Source organism: Podarcis gaigeae (assembly GCF_964106915.1).
Source record: "Podarcis gaigeae genome assembly, chromosome: 5".
Taxonomy (NCBI): Eukaryota; Metazoa; Chordata; class Lepidosauria; order Squamata; family Lacertidae; genus Podarcis; species Podarcis gaigeae.
Window position 1 is genome coordinate 53,799,171 of NC_139681.1, and position 26,409 is coordinate 53,825,579.

At 39.2% G+C, this 26,409-nt stretch overlaps 1 protein-coding gene across 36 annotated transcripts in view; it reads right to left on the reverse strand.

The window, feature by feature from the left end:
- Positions 1–26,409, reverse strand: part of ADD3 (adducin 3) — a 100,924-nt gene that overhangs the window by 17,928 nt on the left and 56,587 nt on the right. For 26 of the 36 annotated variants that reach the window (XR_014565002.1, XR_014565003.1, XR_014565004.1 and 23 more), the window contains one exon: positions 4,376–4,596. Coding sequence is in view for 33 of the 36 variants with exons in the window: in XM_083741581.1 (XP_083597707.1) it covers positions 4,376–4,570 (195 nt within the window). In the remaining 3 variants the exon portion in view is untranslated. Of the gene's footprint in view, positions 1–4,375; positions 4,597–6,715; positions 6,804–7,604; positions 8,063–21,010; positions 21,119–26,409 lie in introns of those variants that run through there. The other 10 variants (XM_083741601.1, XM_083741589.1, XM_083741590.1 and 7 more) reach the window with 5 other exon arrangements.

The window sequence follows — 26,409 nt, forward strand, 5'->3', positions numbered from 1 at the left end:
ATCCATGTGTGTGCGCACACACACACACGCGCGCACACACACACACACACACACACACACACACCATTCCCCCTTAAGATTTGAACTCAAGCAGAGTGGGGGTTGAAGAAAGATTACTCTGAGTAACATTTTGCTGCCATCTTCTCCCACTAATGCTACTCCCCCACAGGTTTGCTTCTTGTCTTGATGGTCCCACTCCGAAATGCAACACATTTACTTCAAAACTCTTTTAACCAAGTATTGGTAACCATTAGTGCAAACCTATCAGCAGCTGATGAAATACTGGGGACATTCCTACCTGAAGCCATTCTTAGAAAGACAACTTTTTCAAACAGGAAGACTCATTGGATGTTTGACCCAACTGAGCTAAATTCCATGGTGCTTGTTGTGTGTGTGGGGGGGGGATCCAACTCACTATGGTTTTTACTAATTAACATGTTATTTGGTTACATATTATAGCATATAGTATAGAACGGCTGAATGTCTGATTGAATGTCTTTGAAGCTGACTGTGGCAGGACACTCTACAAAGCTTTCTGAGTTGAGCACTACTGTGTCATAATGCATATGCTAAGAGCTGCAATTTAAGGCCAGGAAGTTACTTTTATTCTTTATAATAGTACATAAGAGTTTCTGGAAACAGCGGACATTACCCTAGTCTCTCACTCTAGACTTAACTCAATTACAAAATGCTTTGGGGAAACCAGAACTGACAGCAACCAGGTGATCAGATTTTCCCCAATAAGGAATTTTATACATCAACAACCAAAAAAAGCACCCCAACAGTGGATGAAGCTATATATTTGATATTGTGATACATCTGGATTTAGTTTTTAAAAATTACACAATGTCTCTATAACTGGCTATACTGTATTATTACATAAAACTATGGGGAAACCACAAATAAGGGGTGGTAAGTGGAAAACGCTGAAGGAATTAATGGTTTGGGGTCTTAATTTATCTGTACTGCAATATCATTAAAGCTGCTAGACTATTATAAATGTGGGGAAGGTGAGGTTAGGAACATGGGGCGGGGGGAAGCCCAGTGAATTCTTGCCAATAGTGTACCACTATATTAGCAATACTAGCCTCAAGCTCTGCATGTCTGGAAACTGCTGATAAGCAGCTCCCACTAGCCAATATAAAATTAGAGCTAACTGAAAGTTCTTCACTCACTATTTCATGTAACACACACACACAAATAGACCTTAACTGACATGAAAAAAGCTAACAGGAACATTAACTACTTACAGATGTAAGTAGTTACAACACACACACACAAATAGACCTTAACTGACATGAAAAAAGCTAACAGGAACATTAACTACTTACAGATGTAAACCATTTGCGATTTCCTTACCTTACCCCAAAATGTTTTTAATCTGTCTATTCACACATTGACCCAGGCAGAAGTATCTGTCCCACCCCAGGAAGTCTCTTTCTGCTCTACTACATTGGTGTGTATGATACTGTTATGCAATGATGTGGCTTACTTCTGCTATCTCTGACTCAATAGTTCTATGCAACAGTACCTCAACACGCAGCAATCATTCTCTCGGTGCTTCAGAAAGACTCCTCTCGATGGTTCAAATGCCTGTTCTGTATTTTTACCCAGAGCTTTCTGGCATTGTGCACTGCCCAAAGCAGCATCAGTTTCCCCATAATACAAGGTAAACAAAATGCAATGCTATTCACAGCTGCAGAAACAATTCTGATATGATCAAAAAGGGACAAAAATGAGGTGCTATGGTCACCAGGACAAGGCTAAGAGGAAACCCTCCAACACCAAATACCAAAATGAACAACATTACTCCAATATCAAAATGAACAACACAAACTGCTGAACAAATTTCACCAAGAAGATCAGGAACACCCAGGAGACCTGATCAGGGATTTGCTACGTAGCACCAACAACCAGGAACAGCATTTGACCTGTCAATTATTGTTAAACAGTGGTCAAGTGTCAGAACAATAAAAATACATTTTATCTTATAGCATTTTAATACAGTTATTGTGAAACATTTAAATTTATTTGTGTGTGTGTGTGTGTGTGTGTGTGTGTGAGAGAGAGAGAGAGAGAGAGAGAGAGAGAGAGAGAGAGAGAATATATGAATAATAACTGCTAACAGCGTTTGGTGCTGTTTCTATTAATGTGAATGTTTCTTTTCTCTGGCTTTTATCTAGAATACTAGGATCAACCATTGCTATTTTTTTTTAGAAAATGTTTGCCCTGTTCTCTTAAAATGGCAATGGCCCACCTAAGAGGTGACGGAACAGAATATTCCACAAAATTTGATCAATGTTAAACAATAGGTAGTCAACTGACCAGTGTGCTAAGCCTATTACAAAGCAGTGATTCCACTGCACTGGTCACTCATGCACTCACTGCCGAGTTTTCTAATTATGTGGATTCTGCCCTCAGGAGCTACGCCAGAAGGCCCTGCAACCTTCCAACAGTTTGACTTCACCCTGAAAGGCGCATTCCTCCCAAGACAGACACTAACCAACGAGTACCATTATTATGGACACCTGGTAAATTAGCACCTTTGAAATTAGTAGCACAGATACTACTAATTAAACATGTACTTATTTATAGTTTGCGTTTTAGTGAGCATGCCTGAAATACTCCATGAAATAAACTATGTAACACACAAGCTGTATAAACAGCATGCATTTCCTAGTGTAGCATTACAGAACTGAAGCTGACTCAAGATAGGGGCTACCTATTTGTTTGTTTGTATATTTAGCAAGCACATGACAAGTATATGCTATGTCTTACACAGGATTTCTGTTCCACAGTGACAGAACTGGTCATGTCATATGTTTACTGAATTCACAAAGTATAATATTGGCTCCAGGCTGACACTGTATTTGGATTAGCTTAGGGTCAGTTTTAGACGCATGAAACTATTCTTGAATGATGTTTTTACGGTATTGACAGACATTTCACATAAAGGTAGAAAAAAGCAATACAGAAAAAAACAGAATGTGACAGTTTCACAGGAAGGCAACACTTAAAATGGAAAATGTAGAATCACATCTGAAATAGGTGCCCATGTTTTTTCTTTCATGTAGACAAATTCTACTTTTTTTAAAAGCTCTTCTAAGCTGTATACAGCCTTTAAAAATGCCTCTCCTAGAATGCCTCTGAATTACAGGTTTGGAGCAGGATGAGTCTGTTACAGAATTATTCCATGGTAGGTTTAAGCCACTAGTTGTTTTATTTGGAACTTGCAATGAGGAGCACATAGCAAAGTCACCCTTTTAGAAATTTATTTGGAGCCATGAAAGCCAGAAACTTACAACTAATAGTTGGTTTGAATAATATAGAAACTGGAGGAAGCAGAACATATGCCTTTCAATTATCATTCAGGCATAAATCCTACACCAATCTTCCGTACAGGATTAACTTGTATTACTAGCTTTAGACGTTTTCATACTGAAGTTAAAAGTGGTGCAGACACATCTACACCTATCCTTTAGCTCAGGACAGAAGTTTCATTTTCAAATTGTCTACATAGAGATGCTACCTTAATATTGCAATTCTAAACATATTTACACAAAAGCCAGTAGCATGGAGTCACACTGTCCATTTAGGATGCAATCTGATGAATATGGGTTTATTACCTAAACGGATTGTCCATTGCTTTCTTGTAGACTGGCCCTGTTTCCTTGGCACACAGACTTATGAGCAGACATGGGTTATAAAAAGCAAAACTAGATCTATTCTGGGTTGTTATAGTTTCTGGACAAATTACAATCTCCTTTGGACTCGTGAAGAAGTTTGACAGTTTTAACTACAATTATGAGATGCACTGAACTCACAAACAAGTGTACGCTAAGCTGGTGTTCTAAAACATTATTTTAATGATATGTAAAATACAGTTTACCTTTTCCAACAAACCAAATCACATGGAGGTATTTGAGGCAGCTTTTAAGACAGAATTCAAAATAAGAGCGGAATGCCGATCTGCATGTAAATGTCCCAATAGTTTGTATCTGGGAAGTGACTTCCCTTTTCTTCCCTGTGTCTAAGCAGCAATCAAATGCCATGTAGCTGGGAAGCTACTTTTGTGCAGTGTTAATGAAGCATAGCATTAAAAAAAAGGAGGGGGGGTTGAGAGCCAAACTCCGCATAAAGGGCTGTTTGTTCACACATGAAAACTGTGCAAACAAATACTGTACAAACCACCCATCGATGATTTTCATGAAATGTTACACAGTTCTGAGTTATTCTTTCTCGCTATTATGTAGTCCAAGAGTTTCTCTCCCATGTTCATTATTTTAAAACGAAGACATAACAATACAAGTCTCTGCAAATGAGGAAACACTGTTTTGTCTCTCCCCCCAACCCCATCCCCCTGAAATATACTCACAGGACTCTGCAGTATCTGGGTGACTCTTTTCCTTTGTTCCATCATGTTGAAGTCTTGCCTGAGGTCAGGAGACATGTTTCTTTCGCGGATGTAGTCAGGGTCATTTTCATTGATGCGGTCAAAATATCTCTCTTTGTGAGGCATGCTGGGGGGTGGAGGGGTTGTGATTACCCCCTGGCTGGTCTCTGCACTCATGCTTCAATCTGGATTATTCTCTTCACCTGGAACAATAAGAAGCCAGGAGAGATTTAATGGCATTTAAGAACAAGCCATCAAATTGACCTTACAAGCATGGACAATTACAGAGAAGACATGGATTTAGAATCCTGTGACATGACAAAGAGCAATCAAGGGTGGGGAAGAGTTGTACAATATGAACATTTTCATGCCTTTTAAAAGGATTATTAGCTTCTGAGTTTTTATTTTTATTTATTTAATGTGATTTCTTTAGGACATCAATCACTTAAAAGTCAACATCCATATAATCACGTACGATTAATCAAGATTTAAGATTCAGATGAACTTTTTTTCAGCCTCTAGCCTTTTTTTATATGTTATTGTCATTGCTTTATTATTGGTTTTAATTGTATCTTGGGATTTCTGTAAATCTTCTATTCATTTTAATCAAACCACTTGGAGGGCATGCCAGATGAAAAATGCTCAAAAAATGAAACAACAATTTAGGACAATCCATTCACTTTCTACTTGCAGTATGGTTGGAATATAAAAGACTTAGGCATACCAAATGTTGATTATTCGGGTCATGAACTTTTTTGGCTGTTTGAAACACCTACTGCAAATTAGCAATCACTGAGAAGGTCCACCTCAGTCAATCTTGTCCTAAGTATCTTTCACATCTGTTTGGTTCTCAATCTAAAATCTGCATTTCATTGACAATTAGCTTTCTCCCCTCTGGCCTGGCACAAAATTCCCCACAAAATTCCCATAAGTTCTTTATGTATTGCAAAAAATTCTGTAAGGAAGATCTTTGTGCTAGGTAAGCTCAGCACAAATTGAGAAAAGACCCTTGTAATTCTTCAAGCACTCTGAATTTAACCACAGAATTTAGGGGAAGACTAGGGGATTGCCTAATGAGGAAGCAGTGAGGAAGAGTCATACTACTTTTGCCTCTCTATAAAGCAGTGTTTCTCAAACTTGGGACCCCAGCTGTTGTTGAGACTACCAATTCCCATCATCCCTAGATAGCAGGACCAGAGGTCAGAAATAATGGGAGCTGTTGTCCAACAACAGCTAGAGATCCAAGTTTGAGAAACACTGCTCTCCACCACATCACTGTGTTTTTGAGGAGTGGGAAGGAGGGGACTGGTCAGTTGCAATCACAATTAACAGTCAGCTAGTAAATCAAGGCAACATTGGGGGACCATCAATGTACCATATTTTTCTGTCTATAAGATGCCCCCATGTATAAGATGCCCCCTATTTTTTGGGACTCCGATTTAAGAAAATGGGGGAGATACTATCCGTGTATAAGATGAGCCCAGATGTTGAACATTATTTTAGAGTAAAAAAACCATAGTCTTATACATGGAAAAGCACAGTAATATGTAATTTCTAATTGCCATGTTGCAAGGTACACACTTGTATAAGAATCATCACTTCTGAGTCAGATGTTAGCTTGGGTTGGTAACACTTTAGTTGCTTCCAGTAGATCTCAACAGACCACCAGGTGGTGTCTAAGTCCTGAAGAGGTCTTAAACTGAAAACAGTTCAGAGGGCCACATGATTAGTTTCCCTGGACTGTAAATAGGTTTCTTAGAACACCTTCATAGGGCAGTTTCCTCCCCAGCTATGTATTTGTGACACAGATATTAAATATGCCCCCCCATGATAAAACTAAAATATAGCTTGAATTTTAAATAACCTATTGAGAAAGTGAGACATGATATTATCAATACTGTTAAAGAACATTGCTCTGAACAGGAAAATGCATTTCAAAATTCTTTTAAGTCTTGTTCACATATTTTTTATTTTCAGTTTGTGGCTGAATACCACACTGGATACAGTTCATAATGGCCACCTTGCAGTTTGTACACAAACAAGATCAAAGTGATTTTCTATACAAGAACCTGCCTGTAAAGTATCGTTGCACTCTATGCGCTGCATAGAGGAATTGAAAAAGCGACCACTTTCCAGTGGCCCAATACTATTTCTAACGTAGCCGGATAATACACAGAGCTATCTCCTCTTCCATTGCTGAAAATGGGAAAACTCTGTTTGTATGTGTGGGACTGTCTTACTGGATTGCAGCCAATCTACGGTGGCATAAACTCCCTTGTAAACAAGAGGGTGGACACAAAGGCTTGAATACTAATACTTAACTGCTTTTTCTCTGTTACATAAATAGGCAGTTTTTACATGGTGGTCTTGTCTTCAGGGTTAATACTTTGCCTTCCTGCAGCTGGCTGACCTACAAACATCAATAAATGAATAAACAAATAACTTCAGGGGCTCCCCAACCTGGAAGGAAGTAGAAAACAACCTGGACAGATTTGGATCCATAACCCTTACAACCTGCCTGCTTCTGGTTATTTGACTCCCAATATGGGCAAGTTTCTTTAGAGTACCATATGCCACAGCATATTAGTGGAATGGGAGAAATTAAATATCCCTTAAAGTCCAAAGCATCCAGAAAAACCAGCCTGTGTTTCTGCATGGAGGGGGATGGGTTTACCTCTATCTACCCAACCCCAAGCTCTGAACTGAAGTGAAATAATTTTTAAAATGCTTGTTGTTTTGAACACAGTGGCAAGGTAAGTTTTCATCCTTAACAGCATAGCAGTAAAGAACAATATTTTGTGAACAAGAATGATGCTCTCCTTTTAACAGTGTATATTCCTTTTACTCCCACCCGCCATTTGTGCTTCTTGCTTTGGAATGCAACCTGGTTATGATGAAAGTCACTGGTTACTAAAAGCTCCAGTGAAGTTCAGGGACCGGACAAATTGCACAGCATTGAAAAGGCGGAGGGAGAATTGGAGGCAGTTAATACAATACGCATACTATTTGCAAAAGCTTGATTGGATGCCAAATCATAGCAGGAAGAGATGTTCCACTAATTCTACACTTATATTTTGGATTTGTTACAAATTGATGCTGCTTGAGAAACTAAGGCTACTAGAAAGTATAATCTGGAATTTTAAAAGCATGCTTTTCATAATTGAAGAATTACGTTCCTTAATCTTTTAGAATATAGCATTTTAAAACTTACATTCACAATAATCAACCAGGACTATTGGAATGTTGCCATTTCTTAAACCCCAGACTCACAGCTCACAGCCCTATTAGTTGTAACTTCATTGCAGAAGAACAACAAAGGTGCTTGTGGCAGCAGGGGACATAAAATTGTGCAAAAAAGAGAGTATCTAACAAAATCAGAGCTTATGCAATATTAATTCTTTTACAGCAGCACATAAACTGAACATTGTCAGTGATAGGTCCTCCCCACCCCCCCTTACATTTTTTCCTTCACCAACTTCGCTCCAGGGTAAAAATTTCCCTTTAAGCTTTGGTGCCTGCTGAGCAAACAAAAGCAGGCAAACATTTCCAACAATCGGGACTGCAGCACATACTGTTACAAAACAGCCATTAATCAGGTGACAAGCTTTCAGGAACTCTGTTTCAGCATCAACCATCAAAGTACTTTGCTCTCTTCCCAACTACTTCATGAAACTGTTCACAGAGACAGGTTAAGCAAAGAAGGGATGTGTCAGCAGGCATGTTTTGTTCTCTGGTAACCTCCTGTTTCCCTCATCTCCAGCTGGCACCCAAATAATAGAGATTCTTGATTTCCTGCATAATGGAACTTGAGTCTTACTATTTATATTTGGCTTCAGCCAACTAATCCCAACAAGAATCAATCGCCTTCCTAGCTCTACTACTACAAAGGTGTTCCATGTTAGCTGCTCTGCAAACACATACAGAACTACTTCATAAATCCTGAAAGCACTTGTTGCCTGATAAAAATAAAGTGGCTATTCAATTCCCTTCAAGTACACTCTACATAGTAGATGGAGGTTTATAAATAAGTCCTTTAAGATGCTATAGAAATGCTGCTGTCCTAAGCACGGTTACTAGGAAGCAGCTCCTTCACTGGAACTTACTACTTATCAAACATGCATATGTAATAGCAAACAAAAATAGTTTATTCTTTTTTACACATGAAAAAGCATGATAGCACACACTGACTTCATACTTTTCACTTAATTAGATTACCTGTGCTAGAAGAGAGATTGGGTAGTGAGACCTTATTGATTCTCCTGGCCCTCTCAAACAGCCATTGCTACCATAGATCTGACTATCCTCCTGGACTGGCTAGATTAATTGAAGCATGGTGATATTATGAGTCTGCTCCCCGTTGTATGGCTAGTCCCAAAGGGGAAGTTAGTGTGCCAACCTACAGCACTTACCGTATTTTTTGCACCATAACACTCATTTTTTTCCTCCTAGAAAGTAAGGGGAAATGTCTGTGCGTGTTATGGAGCGAATGCCTATGGATGGCGGGGGATCTGCTGCAGTCGTGAGCAGAGGATCCATGGTTCTCCTTCCTTCCCTCCTCTGTGGCTCGCTTTGAAACAGCAAAGCGGGAGAAGAGCTGCTGAGTGGGGAGGAGAGAGGGACAGAGAGCCTGCTTCTTTAAAGGAGCAAAGCGGGAGAGGAGAGGAGCCTTCTCCCCTTAAATCCCTCTTCTGCATTATTAGCAGAATCCTTCTCCACCCACCCCACGCGTGCTCCTTGTCCCTTGAGTGCTTTTCCTTCCCTCCCCACTTAAAACATGGTTGCAAAGCACGGATCCACATGGATCCTCAGGATTTTTGCACTGGGTCACCCCAAATTCACCATCAGATCACATAGCATGTCCATGGCTACATTTTGCACCAAAAAAGTCACGCACTCACTGTTGCCTGGGGCCGCAGTGGTGCAAAAACATGATTACAAAGCATGGATCCACATGGATCCTCAGGATTTTTGCATTGGGTTACTTCAAACTCACTGTCAGATCACATGTCTGTGGCCACAGCATGAACCACAAAAAATCATACATCCACTGTTTCTTTTAGAATATTTTTTTTCTTGTTTTCCTCCTCTAAAAACTACGTGCGTGTTATGGTCGGGTGCGTGTTATAGAGCGAAAAATACGGTATATTATGGGGTCCCAAAGGGTTCCATCTTGCACACAATATTATTTTATTATTTATTTATTAAATTCATATCCTTGCCTCCCTTCCAAAGGAGTCATGGGCAGCAAAGACATCAGTACTTTTAACTGTAAATTTTTAAACTCCATTAAGCTGCATTTTAAATAGTTGTAGCCTATCCTAGGACCTTAAGGTGAAGGGCAGGTAACAAACTGAAATAATAATAATAATAATAATAATAATAATAATAATAATAATAGGCAGTTCATAACAAAGGTATGTATGGTCATGTAACAAAGCTACCCTTTCAATCCCCCAACTGAATTATTTCAGAGTTGACACTATTATTGTCAAGCTGGCGTTTTTGGTTATTTGTTCATTTGCATTCTCCTAGAAAAAAACAGATTGAGCAAAATAACAGGAATCCATTTATATTTTATTTTACCATTTATTTAAAGAACTTGTAAACCAGTCACAATTCAAAAATATTGTAGTGGTGTACAAAAAAAGAAATAAATACCATTACAATACAAAATTTGAGCACTATGAATACATTAAAGCCATCTGTAAAAATAGATGGAACCATATGGGACTGAAGTAAACACTACCTCTTTTTCTGCTGATCTGAACAAAAAATGGCTTTAAACATCAGACATAATTTCACCCCTTTTTAACACCCCCAACAAGGCTAGCACAGACATCCTGGGTGAGAAAATCATGAGGGCAGTGCTATAGATCAGCAAAGAGCTCAAACTTATTTTACAAACAACAACATGGCTATCAATTCTGTGTTGTGAGAGGAATATGAGGCATCTGAAGGTCCAATAATGCTTATTTTGAAGGGGGGGGGGAACTGGTTTGAAAAGCTTTTCACAGATGACAGCATTTTTCTGTGCTTGGTCTGAAAGATTTTGCTGCAGTCTTGGCAGTCTAGGTACTGCTGCACTGAAACTGGCAATTTCAATTTTGGTTTTCATGACCTAGCTTATCTTCACTATACTTAATTCAGCTTGGACAAAAGCAAACATCAGCTGAAAAGAAAAAGAAAAAAATGGACTGGGTCACCCCCTCCTTAGCAAGTGGGTAAAACCCCATGGTGATTCTGAATGTTACCAACTTGCTGCGTACCATATTTGATAACATTTAGAACTTAAAACTGAAATATTCACATTGTTGTAGTACTTGACAGATATTTTAAAAAATACCAGTTTCTAATCTGACAGCATTGTGAAATTTCTCATCATTACAAAGCAACATAACTGGCCAGGGATATTCTTTATTTACTATAAGCTGGCAGTTGTGTGTAATTTATTGTATTCACTGTGGATCAACTTGTAGTCATGGAACTATTTTCTTAACTTTTTATGAGCTGTAAACTGTTTCTATGGTTCCACTGAGATAACCATGACACGTAAAAGAAACAATTGTACAATACATTTGGTTTTAATCATACGGAGTGTTCTTAAGTGCCAAGAGTTTGTAAGTTTGTAAATATTTCCTCTCTTGCAGCACCTCCTAGGCTCCCAACTTCTTTTGCACAACCAAGATTTGTTCTTTTGGTTTGCTCCAAAGTTTCCTTATGCAGCAGGAGAAAAAGTTTCCATTTGTTGTTGAGATACAAAAATGATATACTACTGCAAATACTAGGTGAAGGGAGTTAATCAGGAATTTCTTTTTTCTTTTGCACATATACCTCTCTTTCTACTGGGAATACCTCTGAAGATCACGATTTCTCTGATTACTTTTAGCAGTATGGAATCACACACTGTATTCATATCATATCATAAGTCATTCTTGATTTATGGCAGTTTTGCCCATCCTTAAAAATGTCAAGAGGAGAAACAGCTGCCTCTTTGCTCTGAGTGTAGGTTCAAAAGTTGGGAAGGCGAGCAACTCAAGTGACAGACGTGCAGCAACTGGTAGATTTTACAAATGTTTACATGAACAACTGATCTTGCACCACACTGCTGTAGTATGTGCCCAACCCTTTTCCTAGTGCAAGCCATCGCAGCTCCTCCTCTTCGTCCACATTCTATCAAGGCTAACCTTTAATTCTTACAAGTCAACAATGCTATTATCAAGAAGTCAAAAGGTTATCAAGTTGTCTGAAATTGTGCCAACTGGTGAGCACTTCCCATTATCAGTCTATTCCATCTTGAAGGTCAGCCATATGCTCTAGTGAGAAAAATGGAACTGATAATCAGCAGCAGAGACAGAAGTTCACAAAGTTTTAGACAGGACCTTGAGAAGAACTAGCCAAAAACATTAAAGCCCAGCATGAAGGAACTCCCGTATATTATTCTAAAATTAGCATTAGGCAAAACCTTTATTAGGTCAACAAAAGTGTCACAAAGTAGTGTGCAAGATTTCAAATTCTCCAGAACTCTGTAGAAGATCACAAGACGACCCCTGTTGGGTCATATCAAAGGCATCCTGCTCTTAGAATGGCTAACCAGATATCTATGGGAAGATGGCAAAAAGGACCTGAATGCACCAGCAATCTCCTCACTTCTGATTCCCATACTGCTTCTGACAGTGAAGGGAGAACATAGCCATGGTGGCTAGTAGCAACTGACAGACACAGCCTCCATGAATCTGTCTAATGCTTTTTAAAAAACCATCCATTTTGGAAGCCATCATGACATCTTGTGGAAGTGAATTCCTTCGTTTAACTATGCAACTGTGTGAAATACTCTATCCTGAATCTTCCCAAATGCAGTTTTGTTGGATAGCCCAACTTGTTGGCTCTTGCGTTACAGAAGAGGAAGAAAAACTGTTATTTACTTTCCCCACACCATGCATAATTCTATAAACCTCTATCTAGCCTCCCACTGCTTACTCCCTTTTCTCCAAACTAAAAAGCTCCCAATGTTTTAACTTTTCCTCATATGGGAATTGCTCCAACCCCTTAATCATTTTTGTTGCCCTTTTTTGAATTTTTTTCTAGCTTTGGAATATTCTTTTTGAGGTGAGCTTACCAGAACACTACACAATGTTGAAAGTGTGATTGCATCATAGATGTGTATAGTGGTATTATGACACTGGCAGTTTTATTTTGACTCTTTCCGAATGATTCAAAACATAGAATCAACCTTTTTCACAGCTGCTTCACAATGGGTTGGCAGTTTCATTAAACTATTTACTAATACTGCAGGGTCTCGTTCCTGGTCAGTCACTGGCAGTTCAGAATTCATTAGCATATATGTGAAATCAGGATTTCTTGCTACAATATGCAAGCACTGTAAATTTCACATTAATAAGGTCATTATGTAAATTTTTGCTTGGGTGCCTCAAGTAATGATAATAGGTAATATTGTCATTAAAATGCACCAAACTGACAGTTTCCAAAGACCCAAAGTCCAAAATTCATGTGACAATAAAGTGATGGGTCACCATACTAAGTAAATTTGAACTTGTGGCTCACCATAGCAAAAAGGTTAGGAACCGCTGCCTTAAGCCTTTGTGGCACCCAACTGCTGGCATTATGTCATTTCCCTTTCCAATGCTCAGCTGAGAGAGAGAAATGTGATCATCATCTTTGAGTCTTGGGCAGCTGTCAAACAGCTACTTTTTACCCTTCCCCAAAGAAAGCAACATCCATTCTCCTTTGTAGCTTTTAGTTATTTAACCCTTTTCTTCCACTCCTCCACTCCGCATCCACTCTTTTTTTTTTTACTTCCCCCTCCTCCAAAACTATCAGTCAATACTGTGAATTTATCCTTTGATTCTAGGAAGCATAATGTATATTGCAGGCACCGCCACCTATGCTGTTAAGTAGTAGCAAGAGAAGGTGTGCATGTGTGCTTGCCAAGCAGGTGTGCTGCAATATCTGCAAGTCTGACTTATCTCAGACATCAGCTTCAGGAAAAGTGCCAGCAAGAAGAGCTAAGGGCAGCTTCTGTTTTCAGCTGCTCTTGCCTAGCAACTCCGCTACTTTGTGGGTGGGGTGATAAAACAAACCACACTTAAACCATAGTTAAAGAAAAGCCTGCCTATGCATATAACACCAAGCCACACATAAGATCAGGAAGCCAACAACAGACCTAGTTCCACAAACAAACCATAGGGTACTGTGTTGGCTCAGGAATAAGGTTTATTTAAACTGTGGTTTAATTGTTGCAAGGCAGTAACAACAAAATTTCCAAGAAAAATAAAATTTCTTTTGGGGACAATGAAGTAATGTAAAGCCTAGAACTGGCTTGTGCTCTTTGTAATTTGCTTGGACTGACCCCAAAATTGAATAAATTTTGAAGGACTTTTTTACTGAAAGATGTTTACTGGTCTAATTTTGATGATCAAACTTGAGGAGAGCAATTACACTGTATAAGTGATCTTCATTAGATTTAAACTGCATTTCAAGGCATACTGATCTTGTTTACAATTCAAAGTTGATTTGCAGATAAATGTAGGATGACTACTAGCTTCACTGAAAATAAATCCATGAAGTGATGGAAATAAGAGATTTAAATGTTAATGAGAGTAAATATGAGTTAAGTCACTAAACTGGTTTACATCTGTATTATACATGGAGCCAGGAAACTGCTCATATCTCACTTGGCAAACATAGATTGTCTGAGAGATCACTACATCTTAATTTATTCATCTAATATTTCATTGGATGCGATACATAAAAAGCCTGTCTCCTAGACTGAAGAAGGGGTGAAGACTATTTCGTAGTGAATGCCTCTAGAATCCTTTAGAAGACTTTTGTTTTAAGCCAGTTTCCAATTGTACAATCAGGGTTTTTTTTAAGAGAGAGAAGATAGACAAAACCCCTTTCTATTTGTTGAAATGAAAAAAAGGAAGTGCTTGTCCAGGACTCTTAGAGACAATTAGGATTAAATGTTACACAGAGACAATTTTCATGGGGTAGGGATGTTATCACCTCACCAACTGATTAAAGTGATCAAGAACAAATGGAGTGGGTCCAGAAACCATAGCAGTGTTACCATATTCTGCAAAACAGTCCAGACGATAACTGTTTACTTTTTTATCTGCAGCATGCAACATTTCAGCCTTGGATTAGGCTGCAACTGTGGTAAAGTTCAAAAGGTACACACCCCACCAACTTTGAAGACCCACCCAGAGGGTTTATGGGTTCCTGGTGAAGGTGTGATTTTGGATGCCCTGCTGCTGCTCTCAACAAGGACCCATGCACGTGTGTACAAAACTGAGGGTTACATGTGAAAATTACTGTATGCACAGGCAATGAATTCTTGCCTGTAGCTCCTCCTTGCCCTGGGATCAGGTAAAATGATAGATGTGCTTCATTTTTTCTTACATGGGGAAAAGGGAACAGAGATGTCGTTGCACTTTCCTGGAGTGCCTCCACTAAATTCCCTTTCTGTCAGAGCTTTTTTTTGCTTCTTCTGGTTGCGGCCTCCTGCTGGCAGTGATGTCATTGTCATGTGGCATGGGTGGCTCTCAAATGATGACTCTCATGGTGTGGTAGGCCAATATTCTTTATGTTCAGCACACATACAGAGTGGTTCCTGTTGCAAGCACTCCTCCCTGAGCTGTATCACTCCCCAATCAGCTACAAGCTGTAGTCACTCTATTGGAGTGGCATAACTAGTCTTAAAGGGACAGTATCAACCTATACTGTGGTCTCCAAGGCTAGAGCTTCTTCTATAGCAGGGGTCAGCAATTTTTTTCAGCCGGGGCCCGGTCCAACTGTCCCTCAGACCTTGTGGGGGGCCTGGCTATATTTGTGGGGGGGGGGGGAATGAATTCCTATGCCCCACAAAAAACCCAGAGATCCATTTTAAATAAAAGGATATATTCTACTCATGTAAAAACATGCTGATTCCCGGACTGTATGCGGGCCGGATTTAGAAGGTAATTGGGTCGGATTCGGTCTCCGGGCCTTAGTTTGCCTACCCATGTTCAACAATCTTCTTCCCTTGCTTTTTTTTTTTTTAAAGTTACCATTGCCACCACATAATAGAGCTGTAGTTATCATGTGACCAAGCCTAGCAGCTACCATATAACTTTTTGTTGTATTTTAGCTGTTTCAGTTTTGCTGCAGAACATTCAACATCCTGGCAGCTCTGTATCAGTGGAAGCACAGAAAACCAGTAGTCCGATAGATTTACAGTTGCCTTCACAAAACAACTCTTCAGTATTTTTTTCATGGTTGCCGCTTTCCTTGGCATCATTCTGTTGCTTTCACACATGCCTCCGTTGGCTTCCAACTTTCTGCACTCTTCCTTTCCTAGGCTGTGCTTATCTTCTATTTGCTGCTTTGTGCACACCTCACCTCTTGTTCTCTCTCTCATCTTCACATCCATGACATTCCGTTCCAATTGCATGCCGCCTATCAAATCCTTTCCCCCAGTTCCCAGGCCTCCATTCCCATTTCCTCTCAAGCCTTCTGTGATATAATAATAACCACTCAATCACTGAAAAAGGGGGATGAATTAAAAGGCTCAGGTACCATGAGTGAACAAAAGATATCTGTCTAGACCAATCATGAAACAGCTTTGAACTTTTTAAAGTATCTCCAGGTATGCATGGGTTTAACTTTTTTCAGAAAATCAATTTACTGCATTGCTGACAGCTGAAGAGAATCAAGATTTTAAACCTCTGATAATAGTTTAAAATGCATGCAAAAGATTACAGAAGTTGCTGAACGTAAGATCCACAAAGTATCACTTAACTTGTCACTTTCAGGATCATCATAAACATATTGTTTACCATCTGAAGTTGCTCAACAGGAACTTTTATCTTGGCGTGATAATAGTGGCATGGACTTAAGGCTCATGAAAGGAAGGTGTGGGAAGTTACTAAAATGATTATCTACTCAGCTGAAAAATACTCTTGTTTTTCTTGCATTACAGTTTATCCACCCAGGCATACCAGTGGTGAGCTTGGCTATGAGTTGAGAAAAATCCTGTGTTATGTAGAATCAGAAGTACAAACTTTGCAGCACTGAGAGAACAGAGAACTTTCGCCATTATGAAATCATGCCTTCTGCCTGTTCACATTAGTTTACAAAGCTGCTATGGAAACTGGTTGCAAACATATGAGTTTTCTAGCTATGTTAGATTCTGAACAGAAATTCTTTTGTGAGAACCCATGAGGATCAACAGCCAGTGCCAGCCACGTAATGAAATTCTAATTACTTCCACCATGTCCAACAAAGCGAAGGCCTGCCAGTCACTCATCTTCCTCAGCAACAAAAAAGATTTTAAAGAGAAAGATTTTAAACTTCAACACTTATACGTCACTAGCTAGTCATGGCAAGCAAATTAACGCAACAGATTGATTAGAATTAGGTTCAATAACAAAAGGGTACTCAAAGGGTCACTTTGCACAATACATGTTTTTCATCTATGCAAGCAGCCCTGAGCAAACTGGTGTGTATAATAACAACAACAACAACAACAACAATAATAATAATAATAATTTATTATTTATTCCCTGCCCATCTGGCATACAGACAAATATCCCAGTGACTCTAAGCTGGTGAAGGTATCACCTTAAGTCACTGGAATCATTACCTATGATATCCATGCCTACACAGTGCACATAGTCAAAATTCCTGCAGAATGAGACTTATGTGGTGTAACCTAGGGCTTACTGACAATTATGAAAACTACTCAGACAGATGTCTAGGTATGATTCACATATGCATGTACAGTGGTACCTCTAGTTACGAACTTAATTCGTTCCGGAGGTCCGTTCTTAACCCGAAACTGTTCTTAACTAGAGGCGTGCTTTCGCTAATGGGGCCTCTTGCTGCTGCTGTGCCACCAGCACACGATTTCTGTTCTCATCCTGGAGCAAAGTTCTCAACTCGAGGTAACTCATCCAGGTTAGCAGTTTGTAACCTTAAGCGTTTGTAACCTGAGGCGTTTGTAACTTGAGGTGCCACTGTACATCGAATTAGTTAACACCACTATATTATTGAAAAATTAATGTCTAGAAGCATTATTTGGGGAAATATTCCAGTGGAAAGTATTACACTGTTGTTAACATCAGATATTATGATAAAATATGAAACATGAAAGTTATCTATAATTCATACATACAAGTCATTAAGTAAGGAAAATGCATGTATGAAGCAAAGTTTAACAGAAAAAGACAGACACAAGTCCCTATCAAAATCTAAAATCTGAGGCATAGTTGGGAACTGGTAGCCTGAACCTAGCCAACAAAACATTTTGGATGAGGTCACCCATCTCTCCTTTGCCCAAGCGGAAGTGCAAAAGTGCTCTCTTCTGCAACCACAACTTGAAGCAGTAGCTGAAGAAGGTGGGCAGAGTTTTGCTTCCCTCACCTTTCTTGTTGCATGTATGTGCATGAAAAGTGTATGCGTAAATGTAGAGTGTGTGTGCATGTTGTGCACATGTACTGTTTGCATGTACAGTGTGTGCTGAGAGAGAGTGTGGTGCGGCCCCACCTATTGTCTGTGCGGGCTATGCCCACTTTTGTTTTGACCACACCCACCATTGGCACATGGCCCTAGAGGGTTGGCCACAAAAAAAATGGCCCTCTGCCTAAGGTTTCCCAGACATGGTCCAAGGTAAGACTAGGTTAAGGAGAAAGGACTAACCTGACACTAGGGTTTATCTTTTTAAAAATTGTAATATGTACAAAATGGTGGCAATCATGTAATGTTAGGAGGCACATTATATGTTTTGAACGTTCATTCTGAATGGTTTAATTGCTAGAGTTTAACTATGACAAATGTATATTGCAGTAAAATACAATTTTAATACTGTACTTTGAAATTGGCAGACATTATATCCTTAAGGAATAGTAGATATTACCCAAAACACCACCTCAGAATTACATTTTTAGGTTCTTCAATAAGCATTTAGAGTGCCAAGTTTTCAAGTGAAGTGATTTTAGCATTCTGAATACGAAGTACCTTTAAAACTAGTACATTTATTTTTGTCTCTTTTACTACAGGAAACAGTGGCAGGAAGCTCTGCAGGTTAAGTATAGCACTATGCTTTTGGCTACAAAAAAAATTAGAAAATAGCCAGACCCTAAGTTCAATACAACTGCCAATTACTTAACCTATTCTAAAAACCAGCCAATACTTTCATTTAGGACAGTACTGTGAACAAAATAAATATTGGCTTAGTTATGACACTTGTTATTTTAAAGCTTTAATAGCCTATTGTTCACTCATGGTTGCCTCAACAAGATAAAACACTGAAAACAGCATTTCCTGACAGGAAGTGAATTCCCACTGTGTATCACAGGATTTCAGCCAAACTCTCAGTTCTAGAAAAGGAATGGGACTCCAAGTCCAAACCACTGACAATTGACACAATTTCTCTCTTTCTCCTCCACCTTCCTTTTAAAAAGGCGATTTATTTTATTTTATTTTTTGCCACTATCTTGCAATGAGATCCCATCTCATCACAATAATGCTCTTAACAAGCACACAATGACACTGAATGCAACTTTACCCTCTCCACCAATTGCCCAGAAATTGATCAGCAGTCTGGAAGAAGGCTGGAGGTGTTTGACCACTGTATTTCTAAGGTGCCTGGCTGTGCAAAAGTCAGAAGAGCAAACTCCCTATGATAGAAGGAGATGGGCAGCTTCCTTTGTTACCGGGGACCCAAAGCACCTGGAATGCTGCAGCTGAAAGGGCAAGCTCCCTTGTGTCTTCCTTTCTCACAGGAATATGAGCCTTCAGAGGAAGGGATGCACAAGTTCTCTCTTACAATAAATGTGGGGCTGGTGACCATGATTTTTCTGCTACAAAAGATAGTCAAAAACTGTGGACACATGAAAAAGTTCTGAGAGCCTATATATCCCAGGATTCCAAAATAGCTTGGCTGCTTGCAAATAATTTGCAGTCACCTGGTACAATTAGTCAACTGAGTATTTCACCACATACCAGGATCATAGCTGATAAAAACTATGCAGAAGCCCTTCATTCTGGGCACCTCTCTTTGGCAATCATACATAATCAAATACCTCAATACATGTAATCCAATTGGTTTTTGTTTTGTTTTTTTAAATACTATCCTATCCTTAACATTAAGTGAATTTCTGCTTCTACAACAATGAACATTTGCTGGCAGGATGGCAGGTTAAAGTTCATTTCTCATTCTGTTTCCTGGACATCACATAGAATTGTATGTCATGTCAATATATGTCATTTTCAGTATTCAATGAAGCAAGGAATAGGATTATAGGACTAAAATGTAGAAAGAGCACAAGAAAACATGCAAATTTTCAGCATCAATTGTCAATGCTTTGTTTTATATCAAAACTGAGATGCAGGTACTTTCAGATATCAAAATTTAAAAATGAGTGTTAGAAACAAGGTAGATTTAATAAAATTTGCCAAAATGTAAGTGAAGATGAACAGAAAAGATCCTAAAGATTTTGAGCATATGTTGCTTTTATAAGGTTGAAAAGATACTTAGGCTGCAATCCAATCCTTCTGATCTGAAAGTAAGCTCTACTGAACTCAGTGGGACTTATTTTTGGGTAGGCATGCATATGATTGTACTGTTAGAGTCATCCAGCTCTGGCAATATCAGAGACTTAGCTCACCACTTTTTCATCTTTGGATAAAGGACCATGTTAACAATTACAGGGTCATAATCTTCAATATTTGAAGCTCACAATTCTCTATAGAAGCACAGTGTATCTATCCTAAAATAATTAGCAAGGAGGTACAACTGAAATGATTTCGGGATTACCTCTGAAATTTTGAACTCAGGGTTCTTCCAATTGTCCAGGAAGTATAGTGGTAAGATAGCACATCACAGCCAGGCAGTTTATAACTCCAGTGTGCAAAACCCATGCACAACTGCCTAACAGAATTTTCAGGCAAGATCTGAACATGATGCCTGAATCTGCTTAGAAGTCAGAAGTATTCACTTTACAGATCTGGATTAATTTGTGTCTATTTCTAGTTTTAGACATGCTTCGTTTTCTTCTTACTATATACCTTTAGATTTAATGATTTATCATTTGTATGCCCTTAGTATTCAGAAGAAACCATAGCATAATTTACTGTTGAAAACTCAGATTTGAAGACACAGATTTTTAACTGGAGGCAGCTATAGCCACATTGCTATTGCTATATCATTCAGTGCCTAAAGCTGAAGTTGTTTCCACGTACGTAATGTATGTTAACATCGTAATTGGTCATTTTATCACAGGCAGCCCATCCTAATACCCAAATATTTCATTACTGTACATAAAACTGTCATTATCTGTACAGGTGTCCACCTACCACAAATGCCGAAAATCATTAGCATGGATACTAGAATAGTTAATAGCATGGATACTAGAAGTTAAAACTTGCTCCTAAGTCCGACCACATGAAACTCTTGACTAACTGCAAACACTTCAAAATTGTAAGATCTAATATCCCCTCAAGAACCCACTATGAACAATAATATAGAAGGAAAAAAACAATTTACAAGAGAAGAGATTTGCATAGATAGAAACACTGCCTGCAGAGGAAATAGAATAATTCACACAAATTTAAACTTACCATTCACTTTGCTAAACCAAAGATGAAGGCATAGTTTTTAGCATAAGAGCATTGAAATATGCTTCAAAACAGTCTTTGGCTGTGTCTCACCCCAATTGGTCCGTCAAATACACAGCAGCTACAGCACAAAGCATCTTTATGGGTGGAATAAAAGGCTCTTTAAATGCGCCTTTATTTTTTTTTATTGAATGAACCCACTCTTACACAAAGTTCATGCCACGATGTCTCGAAGAGCAGAATTACCAGATCACAAGTTATCATCCAATTCTGGTAAATTACATACCGTAGACATGCAAGTATTTATTTGCTATACAGTTAGTAAATAAATGTTTAATCAATGCTTAGCAACATTTTAACATTTCAAAGCCTTATTTACAATGTCCATGACAGTGAAGTCTCCCTAAGGTTAAATTCACGGTGGTTTTTTCCAAATAAAAAACTTCATTCAACATTTGTTTACTCTGGGAATTCCAAATATGTTTGAGCCATCCTTCATTACCTTCTTTCCTATCTTAAGTCACTCTGTAATTGTCTAAATTATGAACTTCATGCTCTGCCTGTACAAAACCAATGATCATAGTGACATTTATTTTGGCAAGGTGTAAACAATAAGATATCCCTTGAGCAGAGGTTAGAACCTTGTGGACTATTGTTGAACTACAATTCCCAATCAGTCCCAGCCAGCATGACCAAAATATTTTTGCTAAATGTATGAAATCTACAGCAGAAAAGCACTATATTTTCTTCCTCCAACACACTGTAGCAGCTGCCCAACTGCCTTATAAAAAAATCCTAAAACAGGAAACTGAAGCTGATCACATATGGCAATGCTGAAGAAATCTTGCCCTGGAGGTGACCCTTCTTTTTCATCATGTTCTTCATAATACATGTGGTAAAGATCAAGGGTGGAGCTCTTTCTGCGGACAAAATTACTATACAAAACTGTTGAAAGCATGTACTTTGCACTGGCCAAGTCTACAAATTCTGTTATCTGAGGATTTGGAAGGCACTGTAAATGTTTTCCTTATCATAAATTCTGATAAATATGAATGCAGTTTACATAAAAGCTACAATGATATGGGCCTAGAGGGACACACACAGAAAGGAAGATTTTGAGTTTTGGATGCAAGTCTATTGCATCCTGCCAACTGATGTTTTAAAGAGACCCATTGGAACATTAGCCTATTTGCTCTCCCACCAAACAGAGGAGCTCCTGGCATTTAAGAGGTGTGTATTCTCACTATTATAGGGACGCGGGTGGTGCTGTGGGTTAAACCACAGAGCCTAGGACTTGCTGATCAGAAGGTCGGGGTTCGAATCCTCATGACGGGGTGAGCTCCCGTTGCTCAGCCCCAGCTCCTGCCAACCTAGCAGTTCGAAAGCACATAAAAGTGCAAGTAGATAAATAGGTACCGCTCCTGCGGGTAGGTAAACGGCGTTTCCGTGTGCTGCTCTGGTTCGCCAGAAGCGGCTTAGTCATCCTGGCCACATGACCCAGAAGCTGTACGCCGGCTCCCTTGGCCAATAAAGTGAGATGAGTACTGCAACCCCAAAGTCGGTCACGACTGGACCTAATGGTCAGGAGTCCCTTTACCTTTACCTATTCTCACTATTGCCTTGCTTCAAATAGTGAATGAAAACAAATCTGGGCATTTGTAGCTGCCCTGGACTCACAGAATGACACATAGAAGAGATGAAACTGTCTAATGGTATCAACAAGTTGTTCTGAGATGCCAAACCTTGATATCCTTATAATTTGCCACTTGTTCACTCACCTCGGGTAAGCAGTAATTGGCTCTTGCTGAGCACCTATATGCAATGTGCCTTTTCTCTTTCAAATATCTGAAGTTCAAAACCTTAAAAGGGTTTAGTATTGGCTGATTCTTTATGACAGCCCAGTGGCGTAGCGTGGGGGTGCAGGGGGGGCCGGCCGCACCGGGCGCAACATCTGGGGGTTAGGGTTAGGGGGCGCAAATCCATGGGTTAGGGGGCACAAATCCACGGGTTAGGGGGCACAAATTACTTGCCTTGCCCCGGGTGCTGACAACCCACGCTACGCCACTGTGACAGCCCCCCTCCCAATAGCAAAAAATGGGGTGGTCTAGACAAGAGTGATTATTCATTTTGTGCTCTCCTGCCTTGAATACTCTGTACAGTATTCAAAATTTCAACACTTGAAAAAAGCCATATGGTGGAAATCCAGGGATGGGTGGAGCTTACAAAGTAATTTTTATCACATACAAAATACTTAGCTTCATTATTCATATTCACTCATATGTGTTCTGCTTCACTCTCTAACCTACTTTGTAAGTACCATTACGCTCTCACTTATATGAAGTGGAAACAGACTGCTCAATTTCTACAGGAATGTAGCAAAAGAGATGGGACGGGACTTTATAATTTTCTCTTTCCTCATGGAATTCTTAGATTACATAAGGGGAGGAATGAAGTTCCTAGTTCTTTTCCCTTCCCTTCCAACTTCACTGGATTTTCCCTTTCTAAAGTTGTCTTTACATGCACAACCTTGTCTCCCACAATGAGGTGTGCTACGAAATGAGGCAGAAGATGTTTCATTACTTCACTACAGAAATAGTATAAAGGCAAAGGTACCACTGACTGTTAGGTCCAGTCGCGGACGACTCTGGGGTTGCAGCGCTCATTTCACTCTATAGGTCGAGGGAGCCAGTGTTTGTCCACAGACAGCTTCCAGGTCATGTGGCCAGCATGACTAAGCCGCTTCTGGCGAACCAAAGCAGTGCACAGAAATGCTGTTTACTTTCTCGCTGGAGTGGTACCTATTTATCTACTTGCACTTTGACGTGCTTTCGAACTGCTAGGTGGGCAGGAGAGGGCCCAAACAATGGGAGCTCACCCCATCGTGGGGATTTGAACCACCGACCTTCTGATCAGCAAGCCCTAGGCTCTGTGGTTTAGACCACAGCGCCACCCGTGTCCTACAGGAATAGTATAGCCAGGTGAAAAAGTGAAGACCACATTCCTCATGGTGTGTAGAGGCAAATGGAATGATACCTTTTCCTTGCATTCTCATTTGTCACAAAATATTTCACTTAAGTGAAGGTGATCTTGCCTCCCTCCAATCATTCTAGCCATCAGTCTCCTCACAGCTGCCGAAACCATTGGAGACTCATCTAACTCAGACTGAATGAATGCTTTATCCAGAATCCAATTTCTAGTTTAACTCTAAATTTTCCTGACAACCCAGCTTAAAGGAAAGGCAATTAGCAGACCCATGATACCAATGTATTTTGGTTTGAATTGTTACTGCAGTCACTGCAGAATTCACGTCTCTTGAGTATACTCCTCAGTGCATGAAGTAAAGTACTAACAACAGAAAGTGTTCACTTCATCAAATCTGGCCCTCTTTAAAAAAAGTTTGGGGCCCCCTGGCCTACACAGAAAATGATAACAGGGTTATAGTGTTGGCTTATATATGTCCCAGTGTTATCTCATCATCATTACAACTTTGGCTGAAGACTTGCCAAAGCATGAGAAAATAGTTTAGGGAAAAGTGCATAAATTAAAGGGTTGTTTTTTTTAAGAATCTTGCGTACATTTCTTGATCATTAGCAAAGATAGCAGTAACATACCTGCTGATTTCACATTCTTACCCATGAAATTTAACTTTTTCTATTATTTATTTATTATTTTAAATCTCATACAATGATATATGTTATTTATTTTAATCAGATTAGATTTGACAAGAACATTCATTAGGATGTGTAAGGGGACTGAGATACATGAGATAGTATCAGCCAGTATGGTTTGTTGTTAATTACTATTTGTAAAAGTATTTTTATAAACTTAAAACAAATTTGTTAATACTTAAAAAGGTAACTCCTCAATCCTCAAAACTTGACAAAATTGAGTAACGTCATATGTATTTCTGTCCAAATTTTCATATCAGTCCCAGAATATGTTGCCTTAATCAGAGCAAATACTTCTATCATGATATCAGTTATGGGCAGGTTCTATTATATAGCTACTAGTAATAAGAAACAAAAAGTCATCCAGGCAGTAGTCCATCAACTGTAGCTGAATGAACTGTAGCAGAACCCTTTTTATCTAACCAGTAAAACCAAAAGAAAAACAAGAGTGCTTATATTAACTAAAGTGGATATTTGATATGTACATTTAAAGCTTAATACAGTCCTATGATGGGTGTAGCACCTGTATTAGATCCCTATAGGGTAGGGGTGGAAAGTCTCTGGCCTTCCAAGTGCTGATGGACTACAATTCCTATTATCAGTGACCACTGGCTATGTTGGCTGGTGCTGATGGGAGTTGGAGTTCAATAATACATGGAGCGCCACAGGTTCCTCATCCCTGCTTTAGGGCAAAAATAAGACTCCTGCCTCCCATTTCCATGCTCCACAGTTTCCTATTTCTATGGTACCCATGTATACCAAGGGGGGGGGGGGGGAGAGACCAGAGATCTCCTGCTTGTTGGGATTCTTCTGAATAAACACTGCACACTCCAAGTATGATTAGATCAAACCATTGCTTTATTCTGTATTTTTATCCGTAGGAAATTAATGAGCATTTAAACTTCATTTCTACACTAAACCATAATCCAATTACATATCAGTACTGTATCACTGCCTGTCAGAATATTTTCAATGTGTTTGACCTAGTATTGTCAATGCTCAGTTTGACAGAAAGCTGAAAACTTATACAAGACACTGACATTTTTTCCTTGAAAAACTCCTCTCCAAAGCAAATTACTTTTATTTTAAAGCAAGGCTCTGCCCTTTATTTCCCAACCACCACCCACTCTTCCAAATAAACAAGTGAGACAATGTTTCATAGGAATTTTAATTGTTTCCATAACTCTCATTGTCTGCCAAAAACCACTTAATATGAGATAGCTGAGGGAGGACACACAAATACGTGCACGTAATTGTGTAATGAATGAAAGAACATGAGCAGTTTCAAACTTCTGCTTCAGTTAATCTTAGTTTGAAAAAGAAAAATAGACACACAAAAATGTGGAGCATCATTTAAGATGCTCATCCCTGCACTCATATTCAGAATGTCAAATGCTGGTGGTCACGATGCTTTGGCAGGACGGTAAAGTAGTGTGGGGCTGAAATGGAGTTGTGGATTATCTTAGACTCGTTACACTGAGACAGCATCCTCTAGAGTCAATATTCCTATTAAACTAGTCTACAAAATTATAGACTCTGAAAGTAGTCAGGTTATGGCAAGTGTAATATTAAAATAAAATGCTCAAGAAAGTAAAACTATGCTCAAAATAAAAGACTAAACACATACAAAATCAGCCAATCTAGGACAACATTGCCTCCAGATTTCAAAGAGATAAAACTCCTGTTTATCTATACACATCCCAAGTACAGCCGATTCTTCTAAGGCAATATTTA